General features: G+C 43.7%; 2 protein-coding genes and 1 pseudogene across 4 annotated transcripts; all 3 read left to right on the top strand.

Annotated features, from left to right (window-relative positions):
- The first annotated feature begins 1,034 nt into the window (after positions 1 to 1,034).
- On the top strand, positions 1,035 to 4,796 carry LOC100279505 (RNA-splicing protein MRS3). The gene is given in 2 exon segments (NM_001152505.1): positions 1,035 to 1,926; positions 4,170 to 4,796. Coding segments are annotated over 2 exon segments (1,002 nt in total). The 5' UTR covers positions 1,035 to 1,128; the 3' UTR covers positions 4,374 to 4,796.
- A 2,132-nt stretch (positions 4,797 to 6,928) lies between these two features.
- On the top strand, positions 6,929 to 11,685 carry LOC100194320 (uncharacterized; annotated as a pseudogene). Its single transcript, NR_159533.1, has 5 exons — positions 6,929 to 7,381; positions 9,078 to 9,287; positions 9,893 to 10,220; positions 10,425 to 10,506; positions 11,302 to 11,685. The product of NR_159533.1 is annotated as an uncharacterized protein (transcript).
- An 8,479-nt stretch (positions 11,686 to 20,164) lies between these two features.
- LOC100274227 (40S ribosomal protein S7) lies at positions 20,165 to 23,991 on the top strand. 2 transcript variants are annotated; one of them, XM_035962161.1, is made up of 7 exons: positions 20,165 to 20,423; positions 20,570 to 21,108; positions 21,228 to 21,327; positions 21,461 to 21,534; positions 21,617 to 21,740; positions 23,178 to 23,360; positions 23,578 to 23,941. In XM_035962161.1, the coding sequence occupies exons 3-7, from the start codon at positions 21,253 to 21,255 to the stop codon at positions 23,698 to 23,700; spliced, it is 579 nt and encodes a 192-aa protein (XP_035818054.1). In that variant the 5' UTR covers positions 20,165 to 20,423; positions 20,570 to 21,108; positions 21,228 to 21,252; the 3' UTR covers positions 23,701 to 23,941. The 2 variants fall into 2 exon arrangements, with proteins under 2 accessions (XP_035818054.1, NP_001142070.1); NM_001148598.1 differs by lacking the exon at positions 20,165 to 20,423 and having other exon boundaries at positions 21,060 to 21,108; positions 23,578 to 23,991.
- The last annotated feature ends 3,897 nt before the right edge of the window (positions 23,992 to 27,888 follow it).

The following is a 27,888-nucleotide window of genomic DNA, read 5'->3' as shown; positions in this document are numbered from 1 at the left end:
CGTCTAAATCACTGTATCCTCGGCGGGGGAACGAGGGGTCGGTCTCCATTGGGATCTCTAGTACAGAGTGTTATTCCAAGATATCACTGGTGTAAGAAAATTTTATACACTTCAGTGCTTTCATATTCCCAGTAGCTGTAATTCGTCTGCGTATGATATTATTAGGCCCTGTTCGGTTGTTCCGGATTGGAGGCCCGGATTAATTCCTAGCCGGATTACTTCTCTAATTTATATAGATTTTGATGAGTTGAAATGAATCCTGGCTCATTCCGGTACAACCGAACGGGCCCTTAGGCAGTGCCCAGTACTTCGATGCTCACTTGGTTAATCGAGAGGCCTAGGATCCGAGTCTCCAAAAACTACCAGGCCGCCGCTGCCCTCCTATTTTTTCCCCTTCCACAGCCACCGTGTTGGAGTAGCATTTTTTTCCTCCCTCGGTCCTGAACCTGGAGGAACATCCGAAGAGTCAGTCTCACGTACCAATGCAGCCTAAGCAAGTTGATAACAGCCCACTGTGTCGTCTCTAATCGTGAAATTGGTGGTCCGTGGATCTGGAACCCTGCAAATTTGGTGCTGTTGACCTGCGATCCTCGTGTTCCACTTGCCTTTCTCGTCGCCCTTTATTTCTTCCAATATCACACGTACAATGGCACTCGCAAATGGGCTTCAACTTTACAAATACTAGAAAACTTGGTTAGCCGCCCAGGTCAAAAGCGCCCAACACAAAACAGAATCAGCCGCCTTTTAAAAAAAACAGAACTAGACCACGACTTCGTCTCTGCACCAGCAGAAACAAAAGCCAACTTCGTCCTCCTTATAAACCAGATGATAATTAGCAGATTTTTCGAATAACTTAAAGTACCAATTGGGCTTACCCATAGCAAATCAAATCAAATCAAGAAATATGGAACTACAAACCCGAGGGATGGCCAGCACGTAACTGTTCAGAAGCCGAAAAACCGGATTGATCGAAACGAGAAGAACTTGGCCCCGTCCCCTCCTCCTGAATGGCGACATCCTCCTCCCCCTCAAATCTCTCCTCTTTATCTCCCCCAGTCCCCCTCCTCCTCGTGCGATTCGCCCCGTGCTCCCCTCTCAAAACCCTAGCCCTACCACAGCCGCCCCTCCATGGCTGCGGATTTCCGCACCCCAGACCGCCTCCTTCCCGCCACGGCTGAGGAGCCGACGACCCCGCAGGGCCGCCCTCCCAGTCCGGTGCTTAGCAGCCCCGCCGTCCCCGACGCTACCCACGATGACCTCCGCTTCTGGCAGTACATGCTCGCCGGCTCCGTCGCCGGCGTCGTCGAGCACACGGCGATGTTCCCCGTCGACACTCTGAAGACGCACATGCAGGCCAGCGCGCCGCCGTGCCGGCCGGCTCTGTCGCTGCGGGCGGCCCTGCGCAACGCCGTGGCCGGCGAGGGCGGCGCCCTCGCCCTTTACCGGGGACTCCCGGCCATGGCGCTCGGCGCGGGCCCCGCTCACGCCGTCTACTTCTCCGTCTACGAGCTCGCCAAGTCGGCCCTCACCGACCGCCTCGGCCCCAACAACCCCGCCGCGCACGCCGCCTCGGGGGTCGTCGCGACCGTGGCCAGCGACGCGGTCTTCACGCCTATGGACACCGTCAAGCAGCGGCTGCAGCTCACCAGCAGCCCCTACACGGGCGTAGGGCACTGCGTCCGCACCGTGCTGCGAGACGAGGGGCCTAGCGCCTTCTTCGTTTCCTACCGGACAACCGTGGTCATGAACGCGCCTTACACCGCCGTCCACTTTGCCACCTACGAGGCGGCCAAGCGGATGCTCGGGGACATTGCCGCCGAGGAGGAGTCCCTCGCCGTACACGCCACTGCTGGGGCCGCAGCCGGGGCGCTTGCCGCGGCGGTCACCACGCCCTTCGATGTTGTCAAGACGCAGCTACAGTGCCAGGTGAAGATCTAGTCTACTTGATTTGTAATCTGATCAAAGCTCTGATTTTTAATGCTCTGCAACAATATTAGAGCTGATCTGAGTGATTTCTGATGGTTTACCCACCAAAAGGGAGGGAACTCTTATAGGATCTAGTTATCCTATTCATCTCTAAGATTATTGGAAACAGTTGTGCGATGAAGTTAGTAGCCTCTTGTCATCTTGTGTTCGTTTGATGTGCTAGTGGTGATTACTGCTCTAAGGATGCCCGGTGGCACTACTGTGGAAGCATAGTGACATAGCAACAAAACTATTTTAGTTCTGCCGCCATTGAACAGTGAGATGTAATTTTGAGAGCCTGTTTGGAATGCAGAAATTTCACAGGAAAAATGTAGTATTTGGGAAGAAGTCCCATGTTTCAAAATGGGATCTGGGCCACATGTCCGTCTAAGGACTAGATTCATGTTGTATCAAGAAGGGCAGACCCATTGCACTGACGGGAGCTGTCTCAGTGAGTAACTAGGTCATGGGTTTGAAGCAGCCTCTCCGAAAACACTTGCCACTTATGTGGGAGTCTCCGGCACTAAAAAAAACTTGGCCACGAAGGGAAAGACTGTCCTCCTGGTATTATATTAAGAAAAGATCGAAACATGGTCCCGATCGAGAAAATCCCCGACCCCCATCACTAGCAGGTCGTCATCGTCCACTCTGCAACGACCCAGCCGGAGGGTGGCGCGTCAGACGTAACCCGAGAGCGGGCGGGGCACGACGATAGGGCTGGAAAAAAGCTCGAAGCTCGCGAGCCGACTCGAGCTCGAAGCGGCTCGCGAGCCGAGCCAGGTTTTTGAGCTCGTTGAGGCAACGAGCCGAGCCGAGCCGCTCTGGCTCATGAGCCGGCTCGCGAGCTGCACAAAAATAATTAACCTACACAATGATGATGGATATTGGATAATTTTATAGATATATGACTCGTTTCTTAGTCTTTAATGATGTATATATAACAATTATAATTTAAATTACTTGTAATGTCATGTGATGATTATTTATTTCATATTTATAGACCATTAATTCACTATATAATGCAATATTAGTTTTCAAGGTGCAGCTCGCGAGCCGAGCCTCTTTTTACAGCTCGGTGAGTAGGCGAGTCGAGTCGAGCTGGAGGTGCTACTTGGAAGCCTTAATCATTACGCTAGAGGCCCTTTTGCAGCCTCCGGCACTAGGTCTATCTTTTTTATTCATGTTGTATCAATTTTGGATATAAGAATTAAGAGAGATCAATGCCAAAGCGATAGGTATAATTGTTTGATGCTATAGAGATGTGACCTGCAAGTTTGTGATGAAAATCAAAGGGGGATTTCCTAGAAACCAACTTTGAAGTTCAAACTTTGGGCCTTCAAATATGTTTGACTAACCTGTCTAGTACTTAACACAACATCAATTTAGAATTCTAGATTGCAGTCTCCACTGATTGTGTGTTCTCTTTCTAGTGTACTCCTTTGTTTTTACCCTGGTGAAATATGTTGTTTGGTTGTCGTATCACTTGCGGCATGTGTTCAAAGAAGTTTAAATGTATGATTGTCTGGCTATGTTTAAGTTAAACATTCTTGTTAATAACCAGTTGTTCTTGTTGACTTATCCGTCTGTGTTTCTCTTTCGGTAGCTTACGCTTTCTACATTGATTCCACCAGCTTCCATGATCTACATTGATTATGCTAGCTTAAACATGATATAAGAAAAAAAAAACAATGGATACACATGAAAAGAACATGAAAACAACCTGGGAAGGCTTTTCCTGTAACATATAGACCACTGTGACTTGCTTGAATATTGTTTTAAATGCTTTTTATTTAATTCTTGAATTGTATACTGAAATCATAGTGTTTCCTATTCTACTGGAACTGGAAGTTATCAAGTGCAAATGCACCATTAAGTGGATCATGAAATGTTTCTTGGTTTGGGTGCTGCAAAATAAATAATTTTCTGACAGATAAAGAATGCTGGTAAAAGACGTGATTTGGTAGTTATCGTTTGCAAGCACTCGTGATTAGCTTCCGCACTAGGATGCAGTGTCCTATGTTTTTGTAGAATGCTATATTTTTAAGAGAAATTTTGAACCTCTAAAAGCTACTTATTTGGGACGGGAGGGAGTACATTCGGTTTTACCTTGGATGGTTTCTATAAGTTTTTTTTTTTGTGAAATGTGAATTCTATCAGCTTGCTTTCAGTTTCATAAAGATAGTAACACTGATTTTGGTGATCAGGGTGTGTGCGGCTGTGAGCGCTTTTCAAGCAGCTCAATAGGCGATGTGTTCAGAGCAATCATAAAGCGAGATGGGTATTCTGGGCTCATGAGGGGATGGAAGCCAAGAATGCTATTCCATGCACCTGCGGCTGCGATATGTTGGTCTACATACGAGGCGTTAAAGTCATCTTTCGGAAGGTTCAATGAAGAAAGGCGGAAATAGTCTGCCTTTCTCTAAGCCCCGTGTATTCCCCCCCCCCCCCCCCCCCCCCCCCCCCCCCCACCCTGAAGTCAATGTACTTCTATACAGAAGCATACAGCATACTCGCTCAGCAGACAGAGAGACGCATCTCCAGGATGCATTTGTTGTGATGTTGTGCCCAAGAACTATCACGAGGAATTGAGATGTGGCACATCAATATGCAATATCTGTCTAACGCCAATCTGTATGTACCATCTTTTCTTGCCAGATAATTTGACGTACTATTTTTTCCAGCCTTGGCCCTTGGGGTGAGGAAATAATAGAAGAGAATACTCCTTTTTCCATGTATTGATCAGAACTACTCAGTGTCAGCAAGCTTATCTGCATTGTTGTATCATTGTATGGCCCCAGATTTTTTTTTAATAACGCAAAGGCTTTGGTTTCGTTGCAACGAAGTTGGTGATGTGTTAGTAACTGCTCATTTGTGTGGCTGGAATGGGCAATAACTAATGGTTTCATAGAAGCTTGGTTTGTTTGGTTTGATTTAATCTGTATCGGTTTCTACTGTATCTATAATGTTTTTTCTCTATGGCACTAGTACGCAGAAGCTCTATAGTAATGGTTGTGAATCTATTTTTACTAGTGTTTTTAGAACAGTCGGTGCTAGGGGTCAGTAAAAATGATTTTTTATAGGCGGTTAACTGAGAACCGTCAGTGAAAATCGATTTCCACTGGGGTTGAGTTAGAAAATCGTCAGTGGAAATTGATTTCTACTATCGATCGACGTAATAAAACCGCTATTGTAAATTATTTTTAGAAACATTAAACGGGTTTTAAAATAGTAAAAAAGTATTTAAGGAGAGGAAGTCCCAAGTCGCGGCATTTTTTTACTTCACCCTCGCGCGTACCCTCTACTATCACTCTGTCTATAGCACGCTTTGTGTATAATTTATAACTTTTTTTCTATATATTATAAACAATTAAGTGTAAATTACTTGTTTGAGACCGTAAACGAATTCAAATAAAAAGTTGTCAACTACAAAGTTAAATAACTTTTGAAGTTCTACATCTTTCATTTTGACACTTTTTTCATCCAAGGTCGTTTGTAAAATTTGAATTTTAAATTTGACATACTTAGATTCAACTTTTTAGAACCAAAATTAGTTCAAATAAAAAAGTTGTCAACTACAAGTTTCATAACTTTTAGAGATATACAAATTTTATTTTAGTGGTTTTATCATACGAGGTCGTTTGATAAACTCAAAAAACTAAGGATAAAAATGATTTCTAGTGAAAAAACCGTCACTAGAAATCATGGATTTTACAGACGTTTTTCTTAAGGAACCGTGTGTAGAAATACGATTATTAGTGGTGGTTTTATATTAAGAAATCACCACTAAAAATAGCACGGACGGTTGATAACCAAATCCGTCTGTAAAAATATATCGTCCTGCAGGCTTTAAGTCTTTTTGTACTAGTGTGGATTATAGCTGTAGCAGTTTAAACCAATGACTTTAATCTGAAGCGAATTATTCGTTCGGTAGAGATCTTGATTTGTTTTGGTAGGGAGCCGGGATATATATTTGATTCTTGGGACGGTGCAGGGGCGGAGCCAGGAAGATAATATAAGGGGGGCCGATAAATTAATCAATACTATCTGATAAAAAAATATCGTATAATGTTATCAAGTTTAAACATTCGACATAAAATAAGAATTTTAGATCTTTATAAATTATTTTAATGGATGAGTCCATTTTCTAGCTAATTGATATATTGAATTAGAGTTGTGACGCAAGAACAATACTAAAATAATAAAAATGATATAACGATGAATATTCGACTGATGAGATTCAACTTTTATATAATGACTATAATATTCATGAGGCAGCTAACAATTTTTTTGAGAGAATTCAAAAATCCAACTAGCCTCGAGGATTCATGAAAATTCGTCAAACTACGCAGATACGTCAAATTTGTTGTGTACACACCAATTATAAGGTGACAACTTTAGTTGAAATTTGTAGATTTTATTATCCACGAGATTTAATGTAGTATGTTTATAAGTTGCTGGCGCTTATTCTGCTGCTTCGCGTGATCACCTTCTTTGGACTTTGGTTGTGGGCTATGGCAGAGGCAAGTCAAGTGGTAAACGGTAATCACAACTGTCTAGCCAGACGATAGAATGAGTTATAAAGGGGTGAGGTTTAGATATTAGCGTCTGAAGCGAATTAGGTTTGACGTTTTATGCATCGATTGGTCATTCAATGAATATTTTATCTTATATTCTTTGTCTTTTTTAGACTTTGGTTGGCATACTACAACATAGTTATGGATCATATATTACTAACTACTATATTCCACATTTGATTAATTGTGCTGCACAAAATTTAGAGTATATATATTTATACACACAAAATTTAGAATATATATATATCTCTACTACTACTTAAGTATGTAATGTAGGCGTGCACAGTTGCATGTTCTGCCGGTTCCAGCCTCGGTCGCGGATCGCCCACTCTCCTCCCCCACGGACGCAGATCCCCCGCCTCGATTCCTCATTCCTTCAATGGCGCATCCCTTCCTTCGATGGCGCTCCTCGCATCCCGCCTGCCCGCCGCGCTCGATTCCTCCTTCCTTCAATGGCGCATCCCGCCCGCAGCCACCAATCAACGCCCGCGGATCCTCGTCAATCAACTCCCGCGGATCCTCCACCCTCCTCCCCACCGCGGCGGATCCTCCACCCTCCTCGTCAATCAACGCCTGTGGTCCTCCCCCACGCGGATCCTCGCACCACCCACTCCCCCGCGTGCGTCCCTGGCCCCTCGAGCTCGCGCAGGCCAGAGGACCGCGCTCGCCCCCCTGAAGATTACTCCCTCCCCAAGGAGCTGGCGGCGGCGTGACTGTGTCGGGAGAAGGAGGCCGTAGAGGACGCTGCGCGGGGGCTGCGGCAGGAGCTCGACTCCGAGCGGTCCTCCCCGGAGATGGCAGCCAGATCTGACCATTGAGCCCCCTAATCGAGCGGATCCAAGGTACTACACGGCCTTGCCCACGCCCTTTTGCTTGCTTTGTCGTCCTCTCCTCAACCTTCGGGTGTTGATCTAGCGATCCCCGTCCGTACACGTCGCCGCGTTTGTGCTGGCCAGAGTGGATCTAATGTCGAGGCCTTGGGAAGACGAAGGAGCGTGTAGTTGGCGAGATAGATCAGGCCTTAATTACATAGCTCCAGGATGGGAGCGTGCGATGGAATTCTGTAGTGGACTGCTTCCATCATAACAGAAGCAAGCTGCTAAGTGCAAAGATTCTCCCTAGAATTCGCATACCATAGTTTTGTCTAGCCTGAGGGGAATGGAATTCAACATCAAGATGGTCGACGACAACATCATTTACCAGATCATCAATGGAGACCAAGCACGAGATACTATTGATTCCATGAGCATACCTATGAGGACCAATGGCCGGCTTCTTGGGTGTGAACTTTCAAGTAACTGACAAGAAACAAAATCAGCAGAAGAGTTTTACCCGCTTCTGGAGTATGTGCAACCGCACAACCACCTCTACTTGTTGAGCCATCCATTTCTTCAAGCTGTAATGATCCTGCCAAGTTTTTCCATATAAATTCGAAGGCTTTTCTCTGATGAGCAAGTAACTTTGGTTCAAGATCAGTGATTGAAGCCCACACATTCCCAGATTCCTTGATTTTGGAGAATTCTGGATCACAAATCTCAAAAAAGGAAAGGTCAAGTACATGACCATCTTGACCAAAATGGTTCCTTTCAGGCCTCTCGTGGTCCTTACCAGTGAACTGCCAAAAAAATGAAATATGCATACAGTCAATAATGGGGTCTCAAGTAAAATAAAAGGGAAATAACTTGATTGCTGTTTGAAGCTACCATTGGTGGAAAGAAATCCTTTGCCTCAATGCATACAACATTGCACAGTCTGCATGTCAGACCAAGCTGTTCGTCTAGCACGTAGTCATGAAGAGAGTGCTCTCCTCCTTTTCCTAAATCAGTATTGCTCTCATGAACGACTTCTGAATCTGCCATCTGGAACCTGTCGAATAACCAGTTGTTGTGATTAGTGTGCTTGCATTTGGTTTAGACATGGGCACATAAGAAATGGGAATTTTTTTAGAATTTATGCTTTTGGTTGTTCAAATTAAGTATGCCAAGAAAAAGTATGAGAAGTGACATGCTATATGATTTTTACATACTGGCTTTTTCTTCTAGCATTTGTTTACTTGATCACATGGATTATATTATGGTCACATGTTTTGTTTTTTATGATTGGGTATTTCACAGGATTAGGGTTTGGTTTTGCCTTATGCCTATATGCAATATGTACACTACGATGCTTTATCCTTTTTGCCTACTAAAGCCATATAAGTTTGGAGTGTCAACAAACGGGCCAAATAATAAGTATTAAATAACTCTATTTTCCTAGATAACTAGACTGAAATTTTGGTCAGACAACATGCACATTTGTTAAACATGTATTATTAATCGGAGTTAATGCAGATGCTTATTTGTGCTATTGGCTATTGACTGGCTCTTTCTATGCAAGCAATGCAGTTGTAGTTTAGATGAATATGCTTCTTAGTTTGGCTGGTTTACATGAAACAATTCATATTGCTGCTTATTTTAAATATATTTGTGTGTTGACCTACTTTTGCTTGTGATTTCGGGTGGGTTTGAGTGTCCATTTCATCTGCTTGGTTGTTTGAAGATTTAGGCGGTGGTGACCAATCTGAACGGCGCACACTCGACATGGCCATTGCTATGGCACTAAGGGAGAGCAAGCCCGTGTACCTCAGCATCAGTTGCAACCTCCCTGGGCTACCTCATTCTACCTTTAGTTTTATGTTCAAGTACATGATTATCGGGAGAAACCAAGATATGGTGCTTACACTATTTTTGTAAATCCTTTTGTAGCAATGTATGCATTGCTCTTACGTTTCCTCCAGTTATATTTATGAGTTCCCTTGTATATTGATGGACTTTAGGTGCAAAATATTTATTAGTTATGTGAGAATTTATGGCCAATATCTGGTTTGTTTAATGGTTTTACACACTAACTTCAAATACAGCATGAATTCCTGTCACTAGCCCCTATAAGGCTATTGGAGATCGATATTCAAATAAAAACTCTTACCGCACAGTGCACATTGTATAGTTGAAGAAGTGCACACTCTTTATGTTTTTAAAAGGAAAAACATTTCAAGGGTGTTTAGTAGCCATGGTACTGTAAACCTGTGCATTCTCTTGCAAATTAATGCACAAAGGTTGTGCTAACTTGCCCCTAATTTTTTTTTATCCCACTTGGCCTGTTATACTTATACAAGCTAAAGTAGACTTCTAAGTTAAGGCACACATGCAGAATTGTTGCCACTTTCTCATTTTGCCCTTAATTTTTTACCCTCCATAGCATCCATTTATTGCTCTGATGATCAAACTATTGGTATGATATAATTAAGTACTGAAGAAAAAAAGTTTCAACCATTTTAGAAATAATATCTCTGACCCGAATTTTCGTCTCCCCAGGTCTGTGCGCTGGGCTGAAGGCGGACGCGCTTGCTCATCAACCGCGTGCGGTCGAGTGCTAGAGCCACCGATTCACCGTCGAGTGCATCACCCGCTACATCGCTGGGCTACAGCAGAAGTATACACAAAGTGGTGGAGTCCGCTCCCTTTGGCTTCGAACCCGACACCAATAAGCCAGCGCTGTACCAGACCGATCCATCGGGTACCATCTCTGCTTGGAAGGCCAATGCCATGGGAAGGAACTCCAACTCTATGTGTGAGTTTCTGAAGAACTACAAAGACCTCCGGCAAGGAGACCATCAAGTTTGCTATCTGTGCACTTCTAGAGGTATATCATAAACAAATGCAGTATTTAATTTTCAGTTCATATATTCTCAAATGGGTGAATGATTCTTGCCATTTAAATGGACAAAGTATCATCTTTTGCTCTATCTGATAGAACTGAAGTATTTGATTTTGTACATATGTAATAGATTCAAAACATTAGGGGAGCTTCTCTAAGTTACTGACTTCATTTTTCTATTGTTTATAGATTGTGAACTGAACTTAAATCATGCATTCAGTATTGGTCTCTAGAGAGGAAGCTCTGCCAAGCATTACTAAGAACTGATCAGGTATGGAGACACCTTTGTTTTGCTGTAATTTTAAATAAATAAATATCCTGATAATAGTGATGTTTTGCGAACTGAACTTAAATGCAAGACATGTTTTTCTTCATGGCATCTTTAAATGCATGAAAGTATATCCGAGCCTGTCGTTAGCTTTTAACCCCAATGAAAATCAGTTAGCTTTACCATTCGTTATTTCTTTGAAGAATGGTATTTCAGTTCATTGGCCATGTGTCAACGTGCTCCGGTGAAAGGTGCTCTATTTTTACATTACAGGCTAGATTTCAGCATTAGGAGTATTAAAGAAAAAAATAACGAATGGTAAAGATACTATAGATGACGCATTAGGCATTATGAAATACCCAGTTTTTACATATTTGCCTCTTTTAGTAGATTTCAAGGAGATTAATGGACAAGAAGTGGCAACTTAATTATAAGTACCTAGCATTAGCTATACATTGTAGTGCTTAATTTAGAGTGGCTTCTCCAGATTTTAGACGAATTTCTGTGGTTAACGCCGAGCATGCTATCTGTGTTATGGTTACTGATATCTTTTCATTGTTGTCGATGGGAAGAAAACGTCGAGCAAGGGTGTTAGAAAGAACCCCACAATAGATTATGGGACATATACTAAGAACATCGTCTATAAGGAGGTCCTAACAAACTAGACCTACGATAAGTCTGTCAAAACTCAATTGTTTGTGTCAATATATTTGGAATTGTGCCTTTAACCTAGAGTGAAATTTCCTCTACTTATTTCTTCTGTTGAAGTGACATGCTCTGAACTGCTCTTGGCTTCAGGTATACTTATCCATGGTGGAAAGAAAAGGTGATTGACTCAGACTTGAAAAGAAAAGATGGCCTTTGCCCATTGACGCCTGAGGAGACTACTCTTGTCCTCAGAGCACTTGACATCGATAGAAGTATGCAAATATACATTGCTGCTGGGGAAATATACGGTGGAAAGCACAGGATGGCTTCTCTAACTTCAGCATACCTAAATGTTGTATGTGCACAAATATATTATGCATCTATTGTAGCGTACTTGTTACACAGTACTCTTCCATCTCTCCTTTTTTTCCTTGTTGATGCCAAAATCAAGTTTACAAGTATGGTTGCCCCTCACCCACAGCCTGTTACATATTTTAGTATCATTTATTTATGGAAAAACGAATTCTCTTGTTTAGTATCATTTATTTATAGAAAAACGATGTGTACGTAATACTATCTGCTCCCGGTTTGCACAACTTGTGTCTCAATCTGCTTTAGATAGATGTATGCCAAAATTAAGTTTACAAGTATGGTTGCCCCTCACCCACAACCTGTTACATATTTTTATTAGATATAATCCCGCACATAAGTCTCTAACTGGTTGCTATTTAGAATTCCTTGACATACGATGAGGATAAAGGAGCTTGGTTTCTGGAGAAAGAGTTGATTGTGAATGTTTATGTTAGGAACCATCTCAAGGTTTATCAATATCCATGATTGCACTACCGAACGTATGTAATCAGTAGTTGACCATAGTACCATACATTGCATATGGTCTTTTGCAAGATTTTCTGGTGCCTTTTTTCAGAGTCCAACCAGCATAAAATTACACGGCTCTGGTGTGTATATCTGAAATGGGTTTCACGGGTTACAACTAAAGTGTTTCATAACTGATAGTTAATTAGTACTTTTTATATATCCAGATAGATATCAGTCCAACAGTTTTCTTCGAGATGCAATTAGCACTTATAGTAACATTGATTTTCTTATATACCCTTATTTTTGTGAAACCAATTTAATGGTCTATGTTATCATTCAAAATTGCCTTATGTTGACACTATGTATATATGCTATTCACAATAACAGAGCCATTCATGCTGTTGGACGCCTTGGATGAACTACCTTTTCTTCAACAAAGATGGAGCTCATGCAGATTGATTTAGTCCATTTCTTGCAATGTAACATATATGTTTCATACGAATTTTGTACTCCCGTCGCATCGCACGGGCACTCACCTAGTATATATATATATATATATATATATATATATATATATATATATATATATATATATATATATATATATATATATATATATATATATTCTTGTATGTGTTGCAACCTTGGGAGGGGCCATGGCCCCTGCCGGCCCCCCCTTGGCTCCGCCCCTGGGACGGTGTATCTTTGTTTTTATTCGTATTACACAAGAAGGTGTCAACTTCGCACTGAACTGGATTAGAGATGTAATGGGTACCTGAATACCCGATGGGTTTTACCCGATATGAAGACGGATATGGAATGTTTTCTCTACCCACGGGTATATTAATAGGTAAACCTTTACCCATTGGATAGATGAGTACGGATACGGGTTGGTACTACCCATAACCATCTACCCATGAATAAAATATACTCGTATCAATACCAATATAACCACCTAATAGAATTTATTTTAGCTAAAATAAAACTATTCTCTAGCTATCATTTATCTAGATACCAAGTTACTTAATCATATGATTTGTTATGTGTGAAGTTGAAGTTGTTTTTGTATGTTTATTTAATATTTTGAGTGATTGGTATATTGAAACTTAAGATTTTTTTTAGCGGGTACGGGTTAACCGACGGGTAAAAATATCCGCGCGGGTATGAGTATGAGTAAAATTTTATACCCACAAGCATATATGGTTAACCTAACGGGTAGAATTTTTTTATGGGTACAAATATAAAATAGTACTAACCAACGGATATGTATCACTTGCTATCCCTAAACTGGATTCTCGTGTGTCATTTCACATCTAATCCTTGTTCCAGTAAACGCCCAAACACTCTTCAATTTAAACCCTGACGGATTGTTTGAGCTGTCTTAAGCTCTGCTCGGGCCATTTTGTACTTAAAATCGCACTGGCACGAGCCACACCGGTGCAAGCAAATGTTCTGAATCAGGCGTTAAATTAAAATCTCACAGCAAAGCATAAAAAAACACCGGTGCAAGCAAATCTCCCAGCTAGCTAATGACTGTAGAATTTATTCCTGCAAGCAGCCAACTCACTTCTCAGTGTGCAGTAAGCAAGATGATTAGATGAAGCTCGTGCTCGTCCATCTCAGCGTGCAGCAAGCTGTCATGACTGAAGACGCGGACTGAAATGGATCTGCGGGAGATGGAGTGGCGCGAAGACTGGTGGACCGAGGTCAGCCAGCCAGGCATTTCTATTTCGTTGTTAATGGAGTCTGTAATGGAGTTGTGGGCTGTTAAGCCGTATTAGTGCCATCTTGGGCCGTAAATAATAGACCAGGGAGTTGTTGGTGTGCCTATAAGTATTGTACTCGGTGCTTTGAGCCAGACATGCAAAATCAGAAAGGAATCAAATCTGTTGAAACTACCCAACCACTTATCTCTGTTCTTCTCTGCTTGTCTTGCGTCTCACGTCGCGGTGATCTCTACCGCTGGCCAAGGGTCGTGACAAGTGGTACCAGAGCCATTGATCTTCGGAGGAGAGCACCACGGCGCCATCCACCAAGCCGTCGGTGCAAACGCGGCTGATTCTGGAAGCCATGGCGGGAGCTGAGCAGAAAGGGGAAGAGCGATGGGAGCGCATGTTGACAGCGGTGGAGCGCCTGACGGGCAAGATGGAGGCGATGGAGGTCGGTCAGAGGAAGGCTGAGGAGGATCGGGCGCTCATGGCTCGTCAACTGCAGGAGACCGAGCAGACTGTCTCGCGTCTTCGACTCGAGCTGCTGGCGAAGGATTTGGAAGGTAACGAATCCAACTCTGAGCGAGAACACCGTGTCCATCGCGGGGATGAGAGGGGCGGAGGATTCGACAGGGAAGGAGGTAGAGAACGGAGGGAGCAATGGGGTGAAGGAAGGGAGTTCAGGCCCAGTTCTCTACCGAAGTGGTCGTTTCCTAAGTTCCATGGGAATGATCCAGGAATCTGGTTTGATAGGTGTGTGGAATATTTCACAGTTTATCAGGTGCCCGAATGGATCTGGGCAAGCACTGCCTCGACTCACATGGAGGGAAATGCGTCGAAGTGGCTGCAGGTGTATAAACTGAAACATGGTTTGGGAGACTGGGAGCAGTTCACCCATGCGGTGAGGGAGAAGTTTGGGGTGGAAGAGTACCCTCATGCTATGAGAGCGTTGGTCAATGTGAAACAGCAGCATGGGGTAGAAGAATATTCCCAGGCTTTCAATGATATCAGATATGCAGCTACCTTGCATAATCCGGAGTTGGATGAGACTTTATTTGTGACCCACTATGTGAGGGGTTTGAAGTCTGAGATTCAGTCCCAAGTGATGGCACGGACGTCCAAGACAGTGGATAAGGCCATGAGATTAGCTCAATTATATCAGGAAATTGCCGAGAAGAATAGGATGAGAAGTCAGAAGGGAGTTATGGGAATCAAGACTCAAACAATAGGGGGTAGAAGTGGAATCCTGAATCCTGAATTGAATAAGGAAAGGCAGTTAAGAGATTATAGAAGGGCCAATGGGCTATGTTACATATGTGGAGACAAATTTGAACCTGGGCATCAAGCCAAATGTCCCAAGAGAGTAGTGACTCAAATACATCAGTTGACAGTGGAGGATATGAGCACAGTTCTAACTGACGAAGTGTTGCTGAAGCTGGAACAGGAGGAGGAGCATATAGTGGAAGGATTACATCAGCTGTCCTGGAATGCCATAAAGGGGACAGAGTGTGATGGTTGTATGAGGGTGCTATCCTTGATCCAAGATCAGGTGCTGGTTATGCTGATTGACTCCGGGAGTTCCACAACTTTTATTAGTCAGAGGATGGTGACTAAACTGGGGTTGAGCACAGAAGATTGTCCTCCTGTGAAGGTGAAGGTAGCTAATGGAGAGATCATGGTGTGTGAAAAAAATGTCAGAGAGGTGAAGTGGAAGGCTGGGGGGCATGTTTATAGAACTGCCATGAGGGTGTTGGCGCTGGAGGCTTATGATGTGATATTAGGGTATGACTGGTTGAAACAACATAGCCCAATGCATTGTGACTGGATCAACAAGGTGCTAACCTTCTGTGATCAAGGGGTGGAGGTTAAACTTCAAGGGGAAGCAGACCTAAAGAGAGAGGTGCAACAGGTGTCTGTTTTGCAGTTAGAAAAGTGGGTGAAGGGAGATGAAGTATGGGTGTTTGTGATGTTGGAGGAGGTTAAAGGAGAGGAAGAGGAGGCTCGAAATGAGACACTAACAGGAATTCTGGCAGAGTTTGCGGATGTGTTTGCGGTGCCCACCCAGTTGCCTCCCACTAGACCATATGACCATCATATCCCACTCTTGCCAGGTTCTATACCAGTGTGTAGGAAACGGGTGACGCCTAAGAGGGGGGGGGTGAATTAGGACTACTAAAACTTTCGCTAAACTAGGCCACAATTAAAACCCTAGAGCAAAACCTATGCAATTAATCAAACTAGAATGTGCAAGCTAGGTTTTGTCTAAGTGTTGCTATCTCTACCGCAAAGGCTAAGTTTCAATCTACACTAGATACATATGAATACAAGATTGAAACTTAAATGCTTAATATAATTAAATGCGGAATGTAAAGAGCTAAGTAGAGAAGCAAACTCTCGTGGATGACGCCGGTATTTTTACCGAGGTATCCGGAACCACGCAAGGTTCCGACTAATCCTCGTTGGTGCCCCTACGCAAAGGGAAGCCCACGCGAGGGCCAAGCACCACGGTCGAGTAACTCCGTAGAGAGCCACGGGCCTTCTCCACGCGCAAGTGGTGCTCCGCTTCCGGCTCCTCTCGGACGCTCCCCGCCGTCTCCACTATCGAGCTTTCGGCCGAAAACGCCGCGGGCCTCGTTCCCTCCGGTACACGGTGGCGGCCGTGACACAAACGCGGTTGTCACGGTCTCGCAAGACTCTCGCCCCACTCGGTACAATTACAATGACTCACGCAAGAGCCGAGGGGTTGTGTGGTTTTACAAAACTCACTCAACTAACTAGGATTCACCTAGAGCAAGCGCTAAAGCGGTCTAACTAACTTAAGCACTTCGCAAAGCACCTACGCTAATCACCGAGTGATTCTATTAAGCACTTGGGTGTTTGAGCTCTTGGAAATATGCACTATGTGTCTTGGTATGTTGCTTAGGCTCCCACACCTGAGAATGGCCGGTTGGGGGTGTATTTATAGCCCCCAACACAATTGTAGCCGTTGGAGAAAAGCTGCTGCTTTCTGCGGCACACCGGACAGTCCGGTGTGCACCGGACAGTCCGGTGGTGCACCGGACAGCGCACTGTAGCCTGTCCGGTGCGCCTAGCCGTTGCCTGTCCGACTCCTGTCAGAGCAGGTGACCGTTGGCGCCGCAGGCTCGGGGTGCCACCTGGAACTAGCCGTTGGGCTGTAGTTCCCAGGTGCACCGGACAGTCCGGTGTGTGGGCACCGGACAGTCCGGTGTGCCACCGGACAGTCCGGTGCTCCACGCACAGACAGTCCGCAGGCAGCACATGCCTCCTTTCTTGGACTTTTCTTGATCTTCTTAATGTCTTCTTTTGAGGTGTTGCTTTCCTCAATTCCTTAGTCCAAGTAGTTCTTGCATCCTATGAACTACAAACATAAACACTAGGAAACTTGTTAGTCCACAGATTGTGTTAATCATCAAACACCAAAACTCACTTAGCCAAATGGCCCGGGGTCCATTTTCCTTACACAGTGAATTCCAGACCTTACAGGTATTCACCACATCACAAAACTGAGATTGAAAAGCAAGTGTCGGAACTATTGGCTGCGGGATTGATAGTTCCTAGTGTGAGTCCTTTTGCCTCTCCTGTGTTATTGGTGCAAAAGAAGGATGGAAGTTGGAGGTTTTGTGTGGATTACAGAAAATTGAATGACATGACAATTAAGAACAGATTTCCAATGCCTTTGGTGGAGGAGATATTGGATGAATTAGCTGGAACTAAATTTTTCACAAGTCTCGACATGACCTCAGGGTATCACCAGATCCGAATGGGGGCTGAGGATGAGTTCAAAACTGCTTTTAAGACACACCATGGTCATTATCAGTTCAGGGTGATGCCATTTGGGCTCACCAATGCTCCAGCTAGCTTTCAGTGTGCCATGAATTCAATATTGCAGAGTTTCCTCAGAAAATTTGTGATGGTTTTTCTAGATGACATACTCATTTACAGTTCCAGTTTGGAGGCTCACTTGCAACATATCAGACTGGTTTTGGATAAGTTGAGAGAACATCGGTTTTATTTGAAAATGAAGAAATGTACATTTATGAAATATGAATTGAAGTATCTGGGGCATGTGATTTTTCAAGAGAAGGGGTATCAACTGACCCTAGTAAAACTGAAGTAATGTTGAACTGGCCCCAGCCCAGGAATGTCACTGAGCTTAGGGGATTTCTTGGCCTTACAGGTTACTATAGAAGATTTGTGAAGAACTATGGGTTGTTGGCTAAACCTCTCACAAGGCTGTTGCAAAAACAGCAAGGGTTTGCATGGTCAGAAGAAGCTCAGATAGCTTTTGAAAACTTGAAACAAGCTATGGCCTCTACTCCAGTTCTGGCTTTACCAAGATTTGACTTGCCATTTATGGTAGAAACTAATGTTTCAAATATAGGACTGGGGGCTGTTCTGATGCAACAAGGCAGGCCCATAGCCTTCATCAGCAAGGCATTGGGTGAGAAGAACAAACACCTTTCAATTTATGAGAAGGAGTTTTTGGCTCTGATCCTAGCAGTGGACATGTGGAGACAATATTTGCAGAGGGGTGCCTTTGTGATTAAAACAGATCACAAATCTCTGACTTATCTTGGAGATCAGCAGTTACAGTCTGATCTGCAGAAGAAAGCCATGACCAAGCTTATGGGCTTGCAGTTTCAGGTGGTGTATAAAAAGGGCACAGAGAATGTAGTGGCGGATGCCTTATCAAGGGTGGAGCATATGATGGGGTTGTCTGTTCTCTCTGAAATTCAGCCTATATGGATTCAAGAAGTAGTGAACTCGTATGCCACAGATGAGGATGCACATCAATTGATCACTCAACTGTTAATTCAGAGCCCGGATGAACAGGGGTTTTCTTTGCAGCAAGGTATTATCAGAAAAGCAAACCGGATCTGGATTGGGTGCAACTCAGCTCTGCGCACTAAACTAATTGCAGCACTGCATGATAGTGCAGTTGGAGGGCACTCTGGAATTCAAGCAACGTATCAGAGGGTAAAGAAGGTGTTCTGGTGGAAGGGTTTAAAAAATGATGTGACACAGTATGTGCAGCAATGTGCAATCTGTCAAAAGGCCAAGGCTGAGAGGGTGCACCCCGCAGGGCTGCTACAGCCTTTACCAGTTCCGCAAGGTATTTGGGAAGAGGTGACTATGGATTTCATAGAAGGGTTACCAAAGTCTGAGGGGTTTGATACCATTCTGGTAGTGGTGGATAGATTCTCGAAATACAGTCATTTCCTTCCTCTAAAGCACCCCTTTACTGCTAAAGGAGTTGCTCAAGTATTTCTCGAGAATGTGGTGAAGTTGCATGGGGTTCCAAGATCTATAGTGTCTGACAGAGACAAGGTTTTCACCAGTGCCTTTTGGAAAAATCTATTCCAACTTATGGGAGTGAAGTTGCTGATGTCCACTGCATATCACCCTCAAACTGATGGTCAGAGTGAGCGAGTGAATCAGTGCTTGGAAATGTATCTCAGGTGTGCTGTACATGACCAACCTAACAAGTGGAAGAGCTGGCTCGCTTTAGCTGAGTACTGGTATAATACTACACATCATTCGGTGTTGGGATGTACACCCTTCAAAGTGTTGTATGGCTATGAAGCACCATTGCTTGTTGCACCAAAAACGCTGGGCATGGAAGATAGGGAGATAGCTGACTGGTTTGCTGAAAGGAATGCATTTTCAATCATGTTAAAGGAGCAGTTAGCACGCGCTCAGCTTCGCATGAAGCAGTATGCTGACAAGGGCAGAACTCCCAGGGAATTTCAAGTGGGCGATCTGGTTTTGCTGAAGTTACAACCTTATGCACAAAAGACTGTGGTGAACCGATCCTGTCCTAAATTGGCATTTAAGTACTTTGGTCCTTTCAAGGTGATATCAAGGATTGGGGAGGTGGCATACAAGCTGGAATTACCTGGGAATGCACAAGTACATCCGGTTTTTCATGTGTCACAACTGAAGCCATTTCTGCCCTGTTATTCTCCAGTTTTCTCAGAGCTACCTCCTGCGGTGGATTTGTCTCAAGGGGGTATAGAGCCAGAGCAGGTCCTTGATCGAAGGATGGTGAGAAAGGGCAATCGAGCTATTGTTCAAGTGCTGGTGAAATGGAGTGGGGTACCTAAGGAAGCTGCAACATGGGAGGATTATGCAGTGGTCAGGGCACGGTTTCCAGAGGCAAACGCTTGGGGACAAGCGTTATCTGAGGCCCGGGGAGATGTCATGACTGAAGACGCGGACTGAAATGGATCTGCGGGAGATGGAGTGGCGCGAAGACTGGTGGACCGAGGTCAGCCAGCCAGGCATTTCTATTTCGTTGTTAATGGAGTCTGTAATGGAGTTGTGGGCTGTTAAGCCGTATTAGTGCCATCTTGGGCCGTAAATAATAGACCAGGGAGTTGTTGGTGTGCCTGTAAGTATTGTACTCGGTGCTTTGAGCCAGACATGCAAAATCAGAAAGGAATCAAATCTGTTGAAACTACCCAACCACTTATCTCTGTTCTTCTCTGCTTGTCTTGCGTCTCACGTCGCGGTGATCTCTACCGCTGGCAAGGGTCGTGACACAAGCAAGACGAAGCTGGACCATCTCAGCGTCGGTAGCAAAAGCTAGAACTCGTCTACGGTGATGCCGCCCCTGACGACCTCATAGTCGTCTAGGTTTAGGGTCTAAGCTACTTATTTGGGACGGGAGGGTTTAGGGTTTTCCGGACGGGAGATCTCCTTGTTGGCCCTCTGCCCCAGCCAGTAAGTGCCCACCTTGTTCTTGATCTCGTCCATCTATCGTCTCCTTCCTCTCTACAAACAGGCGATCGAGCGGCACCGGCGATCTCTCTGCTGCTGCCGCTGCTCCGGTGTTCCCTCCTGCGTACGATCTCTTGCTCTGATTCTAGGTTAACTTCTTTGCTACGCGGAGACGGAGAAGAAAGGAATCGTGGGAGGTGTGTCCTAGTTCACCAGGTCGCGCGTTGGGCGCGAGCGCGACCGGATCAAAGCGAGAAGCGGCGAGGAAGATGTGTCCTCCACCGCCGAGCAAAAGCGACAGCTCTTTCCTCTTCGTATGGGAAAAAACCGGCAGCTGACGACAGACGTGTGTAACTCGACGACATATTTCGTCACGTCACGTCTCGTCTCGCCTCTTCCCTTCATCACTTCCTGAAACCTCCGCCGTGAACGAAGCGAAGCCTTTCGGTGATACAATTGAGCCAGAATGCTATGGGCCTAAGATGCACAAGCGTAACACACCTCTCAAGTCGGGCCACAAAGTAGGCTTCGAAAATATTCGGCCACCCAGCCTTGTCGGCCCACTATCCGGGGCTAGGGTTTTAACCAAGCGTATAAGAGCTCCCACTCGCGCAGACACCCAAGCCTCCACCAAATTAAACCGCCGGCGCCTCCACTTCGCGTTCTCGCCTCATCTCCTCCCGCTCAGGTATCCATCCCTGCCCCCTAGTCTATCGTCGACCTGGCCGCCCGTTCTCTGCTTACCATCTCCCTTTGCGCTGTTTGCTGATCCGTGCTCTCCTTTTCGAATTTCCTCCGCCGCTGCAGGATCCGGCGGCGAAGGTAAGGCAAGATGTACACCGCGAGGAAGAAGATCCAGAAGGATAAGGGCCTTGAGCCCTCCGAGTTCGAGGACTCCGTCGCCCAGGTGAGCCGAGCTCTAATCCCCTTCTCTCCCCTCCCGTTATTGCGCTTTTATTCTTCGAAATGCTGCTGCTGTGTTGGGTTGCCCACGTGTCGGGGTTGTGATGTGCTTTCGGCCGGTTTTGTTGTACCTGCAGGCTTTCTTCGACCTGGAGAACGGTAACCAGGAGCTCAAGAGCGACCTCAAGGACCTTTACATCAACGGTGCTATGTAAGCTTACGCCCTTTGAGATGTAGAAGCCTGTGGTGTATGGCTGTGACATTCGGTGACGATGCTTGTCGTGACTCTGCAGCCAGCTGGATGTTGCCGGGAGCAGGAAGGCTGTTGTGATCCACGTCCCATACCGCTTGCGTAAGGCCTTCAGGAAGATCCATGTCAGGATCGTCAGGGAGCTGGAGAAGAAATTCAGCGGCAAGGTGAATTTCTCGTTTTTTTTGGTTTTACTGCTGCTGTCCGAAGTGTATATGCTAATTGTAGCAACTGCATAAGCTTGAACGGGGTAATGGATTTAGTTGCATTGAGATAACATACATGTATGCAACTTATGTTGATCATGGTTATTAAAGCGGTAAAACGTTACGAACCACCTTTTTAACATTTAACGTTTAAACGAATGCTGAAACGTCTTTTCAGACATTTCAAAAAATTTCAATTATAGAATATGTTCATACAAAAGCTAAGTACTTAAGTTCACAAAACAAAATGAAACAGATCAAGTTCAACCACACAAGTTACAACTTGTATCTATGATCAGTAACCATTAACTCTTGATGACTGAAAGTCTGAAACTAGAGAGGGCGTCACTGTTTGAACTGGAAGACTGAACCTAGAACTCTTGATGATTGAAAGTCTAAAACTAGGGAGGGCGTCGCTTCACTGGCCTGGCAGTGCTGGATTGTTGGAGGATGGAGAGGGAGGAGGGGGCAGAGGAGAGGAGAGGAGGGAGGCTGTGGGCTCTGGACGCAACCGGAGGGAGGGCGGCAGGCAACAGTGGATGCTGGAACCTGAGGAAGGGCGACAGGCGACGCTGGAGATGGATGCGGGTGGGTGGCGACGACCCTGGAGGAGAGGAGTCGGGCGGCGGCGCTGGAGGAGGGAGTCGGGCGGTGGTGCTAGCAGGACCTGGAGGAGAGGATGGAGGCGGGCAGCTGCGCTAGCAACAGCACAAAAGGAGAGTATGTGAACACACATAACGTCCTGAACACGCATAGAACGTATGAAAACGAGAAAACGACGTTTAAACGTGATAAACAGACGTTCTTCATGTTTTTGCTAAAACGACCGGACGTTCTAAACTCTATCCACATTTTTTTGTTTAAACAATGCTTAAACGACGTTTAAGCGACATTTTAATAATAATGATGTTGATTTTCAGGATTAGGATATGTAGCACCGAAGTTGCCATCCTATTGTAATTCTATTACCCTTGCATAAAATTGGTTGACATGAACAAACTAGCTGTTGTCACTGTCGATTATCAATAATGTCGTTGATATTTGTATTGCATCCTTTTGGTTCATTCAACCATTCCAATGTTTGAATTATTTGTTGGCGAAACAAGCAGAAGCTTCTGACCCCGCTTTACCGCTCTGTAGTTTTCTTTCATATTAGACCTGCATACTTCACCTTTTATTTTTCTCGCACCTATGTTTCTCTTTCTTTCGTTAGTGCTTGGCTTGGTGTCTGTCATATAGATATATGTTTTGACATAATATGCACTTTTTATGAGACTGTTGGTTATTGTGGTTATTCTTGTACCATAGCATATGTTAGAAACTTTTAGATTATCTTGTTTGATTTGCAACGTTAGTCAAGTTCGCAAGAATACTTATCACGCATATTACATGCCACAGGATGTGGTAATTGTTGCCACAAGGAGGATCGTGAGGCCGCCCAAGAAGGGTTCAGCTGTTCAGCGCCCTCGCACCAGGACTCTGACTGCTGTCCATGATGGCATCCTGGAGGATGTTGTCTTCCCAGCTGAGATTGTGGGGAAGCGTGTCAGGTACCGTCTGGATGGTGCCAAGATCATCAAGGTAGATGCTTTCATCTTGCTTTCTTCAGATAACCTACATGTCTTATTGAGGAACTGAAAGATGTCACATGGGATCTTTGCTGACAGTTGTAGTCACTTGAACAAAAACACTTAAAATTTAGCCTTGGCTTTTGTTATCTAGATTTTTTTGATACAGTTTATGGTTTGGCTAACATCTTGCAACAAGGTACTGAACCTTTTCTTGTGATGCTATTCAGATCTTCTTGGACCCAAAGGAGAGGAACAACACAGAATACAAGCTGGACACCTACACTACGGTCTACCGCAGGCTGTGTGGGAAAGATGTGGTCTTTGAGTACCCTATGGCCGAAAATGCATAAATATGACGCCCGGATATCCCCATTTTATTTTGTTGAATCTGGATGTTTCTTTGGGGTCTCAACTAGACTGCTCCGTATGTACTTCAAAAACCATAGTTTTGATGCCAAAGTTGTTGCCTAGGAATTTGGTACTCGGGAATTGGTAGCGGACCTGAACAATGTTAAGTTTTGAGCATTTAAATTTACCTTTGTCATGATAACATGTTGCGAGTTTTTATTTAATTGCTGGACGTGTTTGATATGCCAGACTGCATTGTTCGTTTGATTCTACCTAGAATCAAATCAATATGCAACTACAAGCCTCGCACCTGTAACGTCTAACCTGGGTTTTTCTTGTTCATTTAAACTTTGTAACATCATGTCCACTCTGACTTGCTCTGGCAGCTTTTTACTTTTTAGTATCATATATTGTCCACATAGATCAACATGAGACTTTTTGTGTACTTTGTTCTCACTCATTCGTATTATAAAAAACTTCTCAGAATTTAAAGCTGATTTTTCACAATGTTATTAATAATATTATGAAATATTTAAATAAAATTTTGTATATTTTTTATGGTCATTGTTTTCTCCCTACAACAAAAAGATGAAAAACATCAGAATACGTATTTGGATACACATCTGAATTTTATATCAATCGTTTAAAAGATATAGAACGAATTAAAGGTTTACTTTTTGTGAAGATTAATAGCCTCAACATTAAATACAAGAATATAAATTTACATATCAAATTTTATATGTTATTTGTTTATAATCAAAGAAAGAAGACCAAAAAATTGACATCCGAATAAGTATCCGCATCCATCCATAACTACGACGACGTGTGGCGCAAGCTAGAACAAACGTTACAGCATGATTTGACTAACCTAAGCATGTGGTAAAGCACATGATCATCGAGTAATTTTATTTAGAATTTGGGTGGTGTTTGTTTTTATGTTATAATCTATCTAGATTATATAATCTTATTTTGAACAAACTCTTAGTTCAAAATAAGTTAGATTATATAATTTAGATATATTATAATTCAAAATAAACAACTCATTTTGGTGTCTTAAGAGCTATATAAGTTGGGGTGATTTTTACGGTGTCCCTAGACATGGAATGAACTCTTGATATTGTATTTGATGTTGGGGTTGGTATTTATAGCTTTCTCACCAGACACCATAGATAAGTTCCATGTGTGTTGACACCACCGATAAGTTCTATGTGTGTCCTGCTTGGTGCCTCATCTGCACTCCATATTAGTGTCAGGCTTCAACCTAGTCTTCTACAGTACCAATCTAGTGTCACTGTTCGCTAACTTATTTGTGTCTTATCTTATTTTATATTGTGTTTTAGGCTCTTGCTTGATCAAGATAGATCTTCAATGAGTCCTCAATATCTTCTCTTTGCTTATTTTTATAGTATTGTGTTTTAGACTATTGTATGATCTAGATAGATCTTCAATGAGTTCTCAATATCTTGCTTTGATATGTTGATCTTCTTGACCACTTTATTGTCATTATCTAAGTCCATGCTGCATCCTTTAAATTATAAACATAAACAGTAGCAAATGCATTAGTCCAAACGGCTATATTGATTATCAAACACTAAAACCTTTATTCAAATTGGACGAGATCCATTGTCATTCGAATCCTTCTAGGAGATATTCGAGCTCAGCTCAAACTGATTTCGCTAGATGAATTGGAGGTACTAGATGATAATGCCCTCCCATGTGGCAAGCAAGGCGATAATCTTCGAGCCGAACAAATGGGTTGGTGGTCCCATCCTACTTGGCGATGTTGGTAGGGGTAGAAAACGTTAATACCCCGTTTGGTTGTAGATATTCAAGACTAAAATTAGGAATTGAAATCGGGAATTCTGAATTCTATTGTTTGGTTGGCTAATGAATTCAGAGCCAGAATTAAAACTCAATTCCTTGGAATTGGACTTTAACTGAAAAGTGCCTCTCACAATTCAGGGCCAAGACTCTAGGTATTGGATGGAATTGCAATTCCAGATACATCCAAACAACAGATTCATATCGAAACTTATTTCCAATACTAGATAGATTTGGTATTGGATCTAATTCAATTCTAACATCTCCAATATCTACATCCAAACTAGAGATGGCAACAAGGAATTATCCGTCGGGGAATAGCTCCCTATCCCCGTCCACGCGACAAAAAAATTTCTCCACGGCGATCTCCACGAACGCTTGCGAGGACCATTTCTTTCTCATCCCTGTTCCCCGCGGGGATAAATCCCAAACGGGACTCATCCCAAACGGGACTCATCCCCGTTTAATGTCATACTAGGCAGCATATCGGCCTATGATCTCGGGGGCCAGTCTTGCAAGGCTTCCTAGGAACTGGCCGCCGAGGGGTGCCCTTGAGATTTCTTGGCTTTGCTAGCGGCCGATGGGTGGTGGTGAGGAGCTGTAGGCCACCGTCCTTCGCGGCGACAATGTCCAAGGTCCCAAAGGTGACCATGGTTCCAATGGGGAAGGTGTCGTGGCAGGAGGCAAAACGAAATGCAGCACACAAAACTCCCTACCTAACACACCAACTATCGTCGTTTCGAGCCCACAAATAAATTTGTGAGTTAGAAGAGGGTAAGTGGACCACTATCCTGATGGCTTTGCTCTAACATGCCTTAAGTAAGAGAGTTTAGATTGGTTGGAAGAGAACTCCTATGTCCAATATGATGTTGGGGTCCTATCAAGATTAAAATTCAACCATATGAGAGGAAACTTCGTTCCACAATAATGGCTGCAGGTTCATATTCACCCCTGGCAAATCCTCTGCAGTTCCACCAAGTGCTCTTCAGATCCCTGACGTTTAAGCTCCGATGTTCTCAATGCTAGCGCCTTTGTTGATCCTCTTGAGAATACCTGCTATAACCTGGATGCCAGAAGAAAAAAAAAATAGCGCAAGAGCATTACTAATGAGTTCGGTTATTAAGAATCCTTTAAGCTGCTATACTATAATAACTTGGAAAATTACCTCACTGCTATAACTCGAGAAACATTACTAAACAATAAATAAATCACAAACAGGAAACCATTCACTTACCTTTCCTGGTCCGAGTTCATTAAGTTTTCTCAAGCCCCTTGCCCATAAGAGTCTTAACAGTGGTTTCCCATTGCACCGGAGAGGTTACCTGTTGTGCAGGTAGGTCAGAGGCATGCGACAGTCAAAAATCACTTCACCCAAGAAGTGGCAAGCCTATTATCCTGCAGTAAGAATTCAAGTTTGGCATACAACTCACCTGCTGCGCTAAAATCTGCTTGAAGCTTGATGGTGTCAGGATCTGAATGGGGCTGCGCATCAACATTGGAGATGACCGGGATTCTAGGTGTTCTAATTTCAGTAGCAGCTAACGCAGGTTCCAGTCTTGAAACAGCTGGTTGCATGAAGCTAGTATGCAAAGCACCAGCAAGAGCTAGCCGAACCTGGAAATACAATGGTTAACCATGTAAATTCTTTTCGTAAAATACTAAGAATGAAACAAAATGGAAAATGGGACATACTAACTGAAAGCTGTAATATTCCTAGCCATATAAAATTATAGATGATATATTTCCATAAATATGCTTCAAGTAAAACATTTTTGGAACACTAACCGTCATTCTGGCCTTGAAGAACTTTGCTTTGGCTTCAACTACTTCAATACCTTTTACACCACCAGAAATTGCATAATTCCCCTGCAATGTATTTTTATGTACTTTGTTTCATATCAATCAAGAGCCAGCATAAGGTTGCCGACAGCATCAGATAAAACACTTAAAGAGCACAAAAGGTTTACTCAAACTCTGAAAACGACTAATGTGCAAGCAGATCTTAGGTGCAAGTGTGCAAGCCTTTAAATTATAATCCAACTGTAGATACAAGTGTAGTTTGTTAAGAGGTTTTCTGATAAAGTTGCACGAGTTGGTGGTGGAGGGGTTTAAGTGTTAGATATGATCCACCGTTGTATCATGATCTCTTGTATAAATACTATAGATTATTTGATGATTTTAGGTTGAAATCAAATTTCAAAATACACAACCGAAATCAAATCAAACTAAAAATAAAGAACGTTTCGGAAAATGATAAAAAAGAAACACCCTTTAGTGGGCCGGTCATTCTTATGGCCCAAATGGTCCACTTAATACCCTAACCCACCGACATCCGCTCCCAGTCAATCCATACGCTCCCCCGTACCTTG

The sequence above is a fragment of the Zea mays genome, chromosome 9 (genome assembly GCF_902167145.1).
Source record: "Zea mays cultivar B73 chromosome 9, Zm-B73-REFERENCE-NAM-5.0, whole genome shotgun sequence".
NCBI classification, from domain to species: domain Eukaryota; kingdom Viridiplantae; phylum Streptophyta; class Magnoliopsida; order Poales; family Poaceae; genus Zea; species Zea mays.
The sequence above is the reverse complement of the archived record's forward strand: the minus strand, read 5'-3'. Positions and strand labels throughout refer to the sequence as shown.

Excerpts from the sequence above, each read along its gene's own strand:
- LOC100274227 (NM_001148598.1), top strand. The coding sequence starts at position 21,253 with ATGTACACCGCGAGGAAGAAGATCCAGAAGGATAAGGGCCTTGAGCCC. Across the intron at positions 21,328-21,460 it reads TCGAGGACTCCGTCGCCCAG|GCTTTCTTCGACCTGGAGAA; the intron begins GTGAGCCGAGCT and ends TTGTACCTGCAG. Across the intron at positions 21,535-21,616 it reads CTTTACATCAACGGTGCTAT|CCAGCTGGATGTTGCCGGGA; the intron begins GTAAGCTTACGC and ends GTGACTCTGCAG.